This window comes from Octodon degus, unplaced genomic scaffold (assembly GCF_000260255.1).
Source record: "Octodon degus isolate 3935 unplaced genomic scaffold, OctDeg1.0 scaffold00206, whole genome shotgun sequence".
NCBI classification, from domain to species: Eukaryota; Metazoa; Chordata; class Mammalia; order Rodentia; family Octodontidae; genus Octodon; species Octodon degus.
In genome coordinates this window covers 564,737-574,795 of record NW_004524782.1, presented here as the reverse complement: position 1 = coordinate 574,795, position 10,059 = coordinate 564,737, and the positions used below count along the sequence as shown (strand labels likewise).

The window sequence follows — 10,059 nt, the reverse complement described above, 5'->3', positions numbered from 1 at the left end:
AGAGAGAGAGAGAGAGAGAGAGAGAGAGAGAGAGCAAGAGAGAGAGAGCTGAGAAACCATCAACTACATAGACAGTGTCCCTGTGTCCCTACAGATTGACAGATATAGTCAGAAGCTGTTCATTCAATTTTGTTCATTCAATGAACATTGAAAAAGCACCAACTAAGAGCCTGGTGTGACACTACAGATTTTGGATGAACTAGTGAACAGTACTGGCAAAATCTCGTGTGCTCTTTGTATCTAAGAGATACAGACAACAGTAGCTGATCCAACGAAACATGAATTTTGTGATCAATGAGATACTCATCACTATGTGATGTCAGAATATTGCCTATTAATAAACTCTATATTATAAATTAACAAGGGGCCCCAGGGTAAGGAAAGCAGTGTCAAACACAGTTCAGTACTTCAAAATATGGGCAGTAAATAAATAAATATGTCTGTGCACACCATGGAATCCAAGGCATGTGGGAAGGTAACGAGGCACAGTACACACACAGGGAGGTTCCCAAAGGCAGAAGGTATACACTGAGTGCTGTAGGACCTCATTTCAAACATTCTTAGAAAGATCAGTGATGGCAGAAAATAGGTCATTGGTTGCCAGATAAAATGATCGGAGGTGGCACAGAGGAGCCTGGATAAGTGCTAAACAGCTCCATATGTCAATGGTTGTGCATGTGTTATACATGGTACACAGGTCAGAACTTAAAGAACCACGACATAAAAAAGCAGATATTTAAGTATGAGGATAATGACACATTGAATTATTTTAGAGGAAAAACAAGGTGAACAGGGAGATATTAAGCAAAAGAAAGGCTACCTCACAAGTTAAGGCAGGCGTGAACCTGCCTGTGGATTTCAAGAATTAGTTATCTGGCATGGATGCAGTGACAGTTGGGGGAGCACACCAGTCTTGGTGGGTCTCTGGCAGTGTATGCCTGCAATCTCAGATCTCCCCGAAATAGAGGTAAAAGTATCTCAATTTGAGCCTGACCTGGACAGTGTGATTTAATGTACACAAAGGAGCTACAAAGGCAGGGTTCCAAAGCAGAAACTCCATGAGAAATGAAGGCTGAATGTACCAAAGAGTAGATTGGAGGGGAGATTCAGAGCCTCCAGAGAGGTCAAGAGAGCCCCCACAGATGGTCACTTCATTCAGGGTCTCACTCATAAGCCCTTTTTCCTCAGGACACCAACCACCCCCCCTACTTTTGGTGCCCTGATCTCATTAGAAACACCTCACCTCCTGGACACCGGAGGTGTGTCCAGAGAAGTGATGCCTTCAGGCACTAATGTTTCAGGCAGCCTCAGGGCAGGCCAGCCCTCATTCGAATCCTCATAAAACCAGGGAAGGATCTGGACAGGCAGCAGCCCACAGAGGCCAGCAAGAAGTAGGACAACTGTGCCTCGCAGCCCAGGGAGCTAGAGCCAGGTAAAGGACTTGTATTCTCCCACACTGAGCCTCTCTCTGTGCTCCCTGCCATTTGAGTTGCAACCTCTTGTCTCTGTCTCTGTGTGTGTGTCTCCCTTTTGGGCTTAGACCATTACTTTGACTCATTGGACAGCCAGGGGGACTATGTCAAGCTCTATTGTTCCAGAGTTAGGGGACTATGTCAAGCTCTGTGAGGTTTTAAGATCATAGACTTTAGTGTCCTCCACTTGTTACTCAACTCGTCTGGGTCTCTTCTCCTCTGTGGAATGAGGATACTTACATGATCTCTACCCTAGGCAGACTGTGAAAGTGAATCGCCATGTGTACCACACTCAGTGCAATGTCTGGACACAGAGCTGAGCCCTGAAACTCTCTGCTGAAAATACCTGCATTTCCATCTTAGCACCCTTCAGCTTCATGACGCTAAGACTTCTGTGTCTGGTGCCCATCCTCCCTGCTTCAAGGTTCAACCTCGGTCTCAGAGTCTCTGTATCACTTCCTCACTGCCACTTCATCCTCAGTCTCCCTGACTTTCTTGTCCTCTCAGTAGAGTGCACACTGTCTTTTCCCAGGACCTGGACAGAAAATGGGCCTTTTGATTGTCCCTTCTGGTACAAGCATGGAGATGGAGTGTAGGAGACACTTCCTGGACCTCGTCTTGGTCCAAGAAACCAATATTTATAATCCCAAAGTTACGTTATTGGAATCACATCAAGTTGATTCTAATCTACCACTTACAATGCTACCCACGGTGAAAGTAAAGACACTAAATTATATTTTCAATCATCGGGGAGTCAAGGAACTCTAAGTCCAGCCATGAAGATGGCTTTCTGGAACCAAGAGAGCGACCCAGGGCCTCACCCTGTTTTTATTCAATGGGGGAGTGGCTTGAAGAGGCTTGACTGAGAATTGTGGGAAGTAGGTGATCATTGTGAGCTGAGCTAGGTGGGTGGCCTACATTTACCTAAGGCCAGTTGATAAACAGAAGTCCTATCCAGCTCTGTACATAGGGAATAGGGTCAGGCTCAGTCAAAATGGAGACAGTCACTCTTCTTTCAAAAAGGGCTGCTCAGGCGATCCTCCACAGCTGGTACATGGTGTAACACACCCTGCATTACACATAGCAGTGCCCAGCATGAAGGGTCAGCACCCTAAAGTCAGCAGTTAGTAGTGGCTTGGTTCTGGCCATTTCATGGTACTGGGGATGTCCTGGGTCCATACCCAGCCACACACGGATAAATGTCAGTAATGCAGAGGGTGAGAAACTCTGCCCTATGTTATGGTCCGTGGCCCGGATGTCAGAGTTTAGGCTGGAGTTGTATTTTCTAGTTGTCCCTGGAAGGGTGGAGGAGGCCCCATAATCACCTTGTACCCTCCCCAACAGGTACTGACATGGAAGCCACAGCACGAACCCTCTGGATCTATCTGCTGGGACACATCATTCACACAGCTGCAGGTATCTGGGGGTGTGGGCTAGCCTCTGGGCACATACATTGTGGAATCCTGACCCACCCATTGACCATCTCGCGATCTGCATGGCACCTGGGTCGCAAAGCAAGTTATGGAGAGGCAGTGACTGGGTGCCAAGCTCAGCGCTGAACCTCTTAGCTGGGCAAATCACTAATGTCTCTGTGCCACAGTTTCTGCCCCTCAATCTGAAAGCAGTTTAGGTAATGCAGTGTAAACACACATCCTCCCAACTCCAGCATGAACCAGTGCCCGAATGTTAGCTGCAATTAGCATCGGGAGAGCACTATGCCAAGGTTTTCTGCCAGTCTGGCAGAGGACTGTGGCAACTGCTTCCTGCCCTGCAGAGGACATTGCCCTTCGCACCTGGAGAAAGGGTCTGGGAAGATGACTGAGGTCTGGCAGGGTAAGAATTGTTTCCCCAGTGACTGTGTCCTGTGCCCTGCTGTCCACTTTGCATGTCCAGCAGACAGAATCTGAGGCATGGTGACCTTCATCCTCTACTCAGCATAGTGGTCTCCCGTGAGGAAGGGCCCACTGTAGGGATCCGTTGGTCTCACTGAGAACAGTTCTACCTGGGAGACATGGCGACAGGAATGAGAAAGATGGACAAGAAGACAAAAGTTGGGCTAGGTGGTTGGTAGTCTGCTTGATGGGCAAGACTCATGCACCAGCACAATGAAACCTACATTTATTTATACTTTTTGAAAAGTTAGTAACATGTGACACAAGGTTACCTAGTGACTAGTAGCTGACATTAATCAGTCAGGATGCTTATCTCAGGAATGAGGTTGCTTTTTTGCTCTAGGCACTGAAGCCTAGTCCCACCTACACACCTTTGATTGATTTTCCAGCTTCTGTGGCTCCCTACAGCCCATGTGTGGTTGCTCTGGGTAAAGCCATTGGGGTGATGGAACACAGCTGGGAAGCTTGAGGCTCAGAGTGGTCCAGCCTTACAACTGTTTGAGCCCCAGAGGTAGAGCCTGATACCAGGCCCATGCTTGATAATCCTGAGCCACAGGACCCCTGTGGGATCCACTTCCAGAGTCCACTGGATCCAACCCACCCAACAGATATACTGTGTGCTGATCCTCTTCAGGAGCTGTGATTCCCCCCAATGGAAGCAGTGATGAGGTTCCAGAAGAGCTCCCTCCGATCAGAGAATTCATCACTGGTGGCATTGTTTGCTCTCGATACTGGCAGCCCTGGAAGGCAGCAGTGTTCTTCCAAGACTCTCTGGCATGCTCTGGAGCTCTGGTGCATCCCCAGTGGGTGCTGACAGCTGCACACTGCTGGAAGCCGTGAGCAAGCATGGGGCAGGGTGACAGCAGGGTGGGAAGGACAAAGGGCTGGAGTTGGATTTTCTCATGGGTAGGGCAATGTGGATGTGGCTTGTAGGGATGTGGCTTGTGGCTGCAAGGCTCAGGCTAGGTTTTAGGCTGATAGGGCTAAGTCTTGGCTCAGGGTTGGGTTCCAACACGGCAGAGGGGCTGTACCAGGAAGTGAGCCCCCCAGAAGTGAAACTTGGCCAAGGATGAGATTTGAAGCCCTGTGCCTGCAGCAAGGGTAGATTTACAGTCATAGGGGAGGCATGGATGTGAAAGCTACTTTCCCAGGCTAGAGGAACACTGACCTCTCTTGGCTGGGTCTGAAGGGCAAGCAGAGACTCTAGCTTGTAGGAAGAGAACAGACACAGGTCCCGAGCACTGACTGAAGTATGAAAGTGTAGAGGAGGACATGGCTTAAGAGAAGTGAGTTTGGATCTCATTTCAGCCCCAAGGAGCCAGGGTTGTGGATATAGTCCTCCTTCACCAGGATGCATGATGCATGGGGCAAGGGGAGGGAAAGAGGTGAGGACAGAGCCAGGTGGATTGTAACCGAACTATGCTCATGGATGCAGGTAAGGGTACAGGTTGAGATAAGGAAAAATTCACTCATTGGGATCAATATCTCAATGTACTACTTTAAATAAATTAATACTAATAATATAAGCATCTGTGAGGATCAAAATATACACATTGGAAATAATACTGGATCCCAGCATGTGTGGATAGGGTGAGGTGCAGTGTCAAATCTGTTTTCCCTTTAGTTTCTGACATTTTGTTCATGGTGGATCTCGTTATTTTAGTTTTGAATTTTAAAGATATTATGTTGAAGAACTATTTATCTTGCTCCGTCTGCATTAGTGGCTCCCTACATTTGCATGACCAGAACTTCTCTTGTCTCAACCCTAATAGTTGAGATGTGAGGTGAACGTGTGAGTGTGGATTGGGATGGGATTTCAATGTTGTCCAAGAAGGGATGAGGCTCGCACCAGGGGATGGGTCTTGGCATGGTGGAGACTGGGAGTGGGGATTGGTATGGGACTGATGTTGAAGATGAGTGATGGTTTGGGCTAGGTTTGGAATGGGACATGCACGCGAGTTTGGGCTTCTAAATGGGGCTCAGCTGCTATGGTTCTGACTATCACATCGTCCTCAGATCCTACACCATTGCGCTGGGCCTGCATAGACTTTCCCGACCCTATGAGTCTGGTGTACAGATGATTGAGGCCAATTTCGCTGTGCAACATCCACATTACAAAACATCTTGGAATGAGAGTGATGTCATGCTTATAAAGTTGAGCAGACCAGCTGTGGAGTCAGACACTGTGCAGACCATCCCCATTGCCTCCAAATGTCCAAAAGCTGGAACAGTGTGCTTGGTCTCAGGCTGGGGTCAGCTACTGGATGGTGAGTTTTGGTGCTCTTGTTTCTGGTCTCACTGATAATCATGGCTGTCTGTGCCCAGGAGCGTATGTGACCTTGTGTAATTTCTTGTAGGCCAATACCCTGATGAACCACAGTGTGTGCTTCTTCGAGTGAAATCTAAGAAGATCTGCAGAGCTGTGTTTCAGGAATTCTATGACCGTACTGTATTCTGTGCTGGTGGTGATGGCATCCAGGACACTTGTAATGTAAGAGACTGGGATGGGGAGGAAGGAGTTTAGAACAGAGAAGAGGAGGCAAATCTCATTAAGGCCATGAAGCAAAGAGGGACTCTTTAAAGCCTCAGGAGCATAAGGTGGTTCCATAGGAAAATGTGGTGCAAAGAAAAACAGAGAGAAGAAACTGGGAGAGTGGAAGGGAACTGGAGATGCAGTATAAAGAGGCCATGGAGAAAGGCAAGAAGCGCCAGAGAGAAGGAAGGAGCTGGCAGAGCCAGGCAGAGCCATGATGCAGAGAGCAGAAGATGGAGGGTGAACCCTGTGAGTGACAGCAGGGGGATCCTGGGAGAAGGAGTACAGCAGTGAGAATTGACAGGTGACTCTATTCAGGATCCTAGCCCTATGTCCAAGCACTGCTCCATGTTTAACTGCAGTGGCTCATCAGCCCCAAGTCTTTGTCCATGCTGCACCTGCCAATAGACCTCAGCCAGGACAGGAAAAGGAGGGCAGGCAGGGGGCAAGCTCCACAGGGGATCTTTCCAAGGCTTGGGAGAAAGAGCTGGTGTTTGAGAGGCAGGACTGGCCATGCCTGCTTACAGTGCTATGGTTTGATTGCTTGGGTTCTAAATACATAGCCCTCCAGTTGGACCTCTGGGTCTCTGTGCCTTCACTGCCTTGGGGAATCACCAGGGTCTCCGTTTGTCTCCCCATCACTTCTGTATCTTCAACCTATGTGTCTCTGGGGCCTGCTGGGTCTGTCTCCCCTGCTTCTGCTTCAGACTCACACTGCTGCCATCTTGCTCCAACACTGTGTTTCCTTCCTGCTGCCTCACTCTGCTCTGAGTCTTTATGCTTCTGGCTCTCTGTGTGTCACCTGCCCTCTTCCTCTCCACTGGCCCTAACTTGTTCTCCTTTTTCCTCAACAGGGAGACTCTGGAGCACCCTTGGTCTGCCATGGGCTTTTGCAGGGCATTGTGTCCTGGGGTCTCACTCCCTGTGGGCAAACTGGACTTCCAAGTGTCTACAGCAACCTATGCAAATTCAAAGGGTGGATAGAAAAAACTATCCAGCTCAGCTAAGCATGTATTATCTTGGGACAAACAGTCCAACAGGATCTTCCAAATATATCCTTAGGCTCCATGTATCATGAACAGCTATTGGATTATTTGAAATCTTATTTACCAATATATTGGAATGTTACATGCCTTTCATGCTTAGTTTTACCAAAACTGAAAATGAATTTTTCAGGTATGTAAAGGTATTACTGATTTTAATAGGTTGGACCATCCTTGTGCTCCTGGGACATCTCCTATGAGGTGGGAACCTTATACAAATAAACCTGCCACTAATTACTTTGGACAACAACTTCCCAGAGATAGACTCAGTGGCTGAAGTAGTGGAGTTCAGAATGGCTGCAGTAATGCTTCTGGGACCAGGGCAGATGGAACATATGATTCTCACCTCCCATATTCTCCTGAGCAAATGAGAATTTAGGGTTTAACAACTCTCAGCTCATTTCAGTGATTAAGGTAGTTGAAGATAGCACAGAACTGCACATGACCTGCACCCATGATCTGTGTCCGACCAGACAAAGTGAAAATGATAGATGGGGCACATTGTGCTAGAAGGTGCAGAACTGATGGAAAAGGAGAACTGAAAGGTATAAAGAACAACAACTGTCCTCTGCAAAGTGTTTTAGGCAAGTAGAAACAGCAGGAACAGGCAGTATGCAAAATGAAGAATTCTGGGGTAGGGAATATATAAATATTTATACATTTTCAAAAATACAGTGAACTAAGAACAGAACAGATACAGCTAAATCACAAACCAGCAGGCTGAAAGCATATGTAAGATGGTTGAGAACAGAGATGGGAAAAGAAGGCAGGATAAGAGGAGACCTTTGGAAAAAGTTTTAATAATTACGCAACACACAAACATACACAAACACACAGAAGTTCACAAACACACAGAGGTTCTCATTCTACAAAACAATGTACATATTTCTATTGCAACACATACAAATAAGAAATTAGTGAGTTGGAAAAAAAAAAGAAATTAGTGAGTTGGAAATGTGGTACAGAAAGAGCCAAAGTTGAAAGCCTTAAAAATTTTCAAAATTAAAAAGTATAGGATCTTCTAGCTCAAAATAATACACATTGGGATGGCGCACATTCATAGATGTCCATGAATCCACGCACACACATGTACACAAATGTGCCTACACTTCTGTGATGCCAGCCAGCGTCGGGAAGTGGAGCTGTGGACTTCAGGGCTGACTTGTGTTGAGTAAGAAAAGATTGCATATTTGGAGATTCTTTTTTTATGTTTTTTTCCAAAATTTTATTGATAAACAGATAGCAATGAGACAGTTTCAAATCAAATCGGAAGTACAGTTTCAACAAATAACACACTGCATATATTCTTCTTAGTGGTTAATTGCTGTACAAGATGCAGACTTGTGATCCTATTTACAAACACCATTAGAACAAATCATTCTATTCATTAAGAGAATGCAACTATATATCTATCCCAACCACTTTGAATACACAGATACAAAATGGACATTCATCGGTATACCCCATTTTTTCTAAGTTACGTTATTGAATATTATAGGTGTGTAAACTCAGCAAAATATTCTAAAAGAGTCCAGTAGCCCATAATAACATTGGGTCTTCTGTTTAACTGGCAATGTCAAAAATTATTGACCTGAGTCCCCCACAGCTCAACATAACAACATGGCTTTACTTCCTATATTTTGTCTTCATACCTTTCTACTGGATGGTTTAGACCAAGGTAAAACAAGACCTATGCAACAAGAGTTGTAGCTTTTGGGTCTAAGAAGGTCAGTGAAATGCCCTCAGGATTTATCCTGAGATCCTGTACCTCAGATTGTAGAACCTTTGTCAGTGCAGCCATGTGGATGAGTCACGGCCATTGCTTGGCCAATGAGCTCTCTGTGAAAGCCTGAAAGAGTGTCTTCTCCCCATGTGACTCTGCTTAGGCACACTCTACGTCATCGATCACTTTCCTCTTTGGCCCCATAATCTTCTTGATCAGAAAATTTGAGACACTACCGTGGTACATGACGTTACAGTACAAGTTCTCATATGTCCTGAGTCTTAATTGGCCTTAGAAGGCTAGGGCCAAAATGTTGGCTTTCCTTGTAGCCCTCCTTTTTCTCTAATTTTGGTCTGTAAACTTAGGTTGTTAACCATCCAGAAGATAAGCTTATTGTTATTATCAAATGATTTAGGCTATCAAGCTTAACCTCACTATCTCACTGCATTTCAAACATCTTAGGCATAATAAGGAACAGGTAATTTTCATCAAGTATTGATATGTTGAACTTTAAGTCCCTACATAATATGATAATAAACATTTAAAAATTAGATTATATTTTAAAAATAGGATAAAGAATTTTATACTTCTCATGTTTGCACATAAGTCCAAAAATCTCATCATATACAACCTTGAAGCAGGACAGTCCCACAATATTCCTTTTCCTGTCTCTTGCTTTCATTCACCACCCCCTTCTTCTTGAACATCCACCTACCCGAGAGACATCTTAGCAGTAACTGGCATGTCATGACAAGCCGCCCATATTTAGAATACCAGAATGACAGGCACTCCAATCATGAAACTACTATTACAGCATACAATGCCTGTACCTTTCCTTCTCCTCTCTTTGCTCCCCATGATTCCACTGAGCAGAATGAGCCATATGAGAGGATGCTTATTCCTGGGCTTGTGGAGACAGAGATAGGGAGACAATAAGTTCAGGAGCAAATTGGAGAGTGAGCCATGTGGAACATTCTAGCCATGTTGGATAAGTGAGTGTAAGTAGGAGTGAGAAAAACCCAGATACTGGCAAAAGAAGACAGAGAGAGAGACAGACTGAGGCATGGATAGACATGGAGAGAGGCCCAACACAGAGGATACAAGTGGTCAGTAAAGAGGAAGGGAGAGGAGACACAACCGTGGCAGGGTGAGTCATGAGTGAGGAAGAGCTGAAGGAGGGAGACTTAGACCTCAGGCCAGGATGCCATATACAGGGTAAGGTGAGTTATGGGCCTAACCTCCTGTGGTTCTTGCACATCCTCAGAAAATATGTCCAGCTAGGCTTTCTCAACATGAACACAGGGGCTGGTGAGATGGCTCAGTGGTCTAATGCACCTACTTGGAACAAGCTAAGCCAAGCAAAGCACAGGGACCGCGGTTCAATCCCCCAGCACCA

At 45.9% G+C, this 10,059-nt stretch overlaps 1 protein-coding gene across 1 annotated transcript; it reads left to right on the top strand.

Moving 5' to 3' along the window:
- Positions 1 to 5,336: 5,336 nt before the first annotated feature.
- Positions 5,337 to 6,904, top strand: LOC101583226 (kallikrein-4-like). Its single transcript, XM_012517681.1, has 3 exons — positions 5,337 to 5,631; positions 5,722 to 5,855; positions 6,752 to 6,904. Exons 1-3 carry the CDS (start codon positions 5,337 to 5,339, stop codon positions 6,902 to 6,904), a joined length of 582 nt encoding a protein of 193 aa, XP_012373135.1.
- The last annotated feature ends 3,155 nt before the right edge of the window (positions 6,905 to 10,059 follow it).

Bases quoted from the DNA above. Each gene is read 5' to 3' on its own strand.
- LOC101583226 (XM_012517681.1), top strand. From the start codon at position 5,337: ATGGGGCTCAGCTGCTATGGTTCTGACTATCACATCGTCCTCAGATCC. The intron at 5,632-5,721 runs GTGAGTTTTGGT...AATTTCTTGTAG, and splicing joins CTGGGGTCAGCTACTGGATG to GCCAATACCCTGATGAACCA. The intron at 5,856-6,751 runs GTAAGAGACTGG...TTTCCTCAACAG, and splicing joins GCATCCAGGACACTTGTAAT to GGAGACTCTGGAGCACCCTT.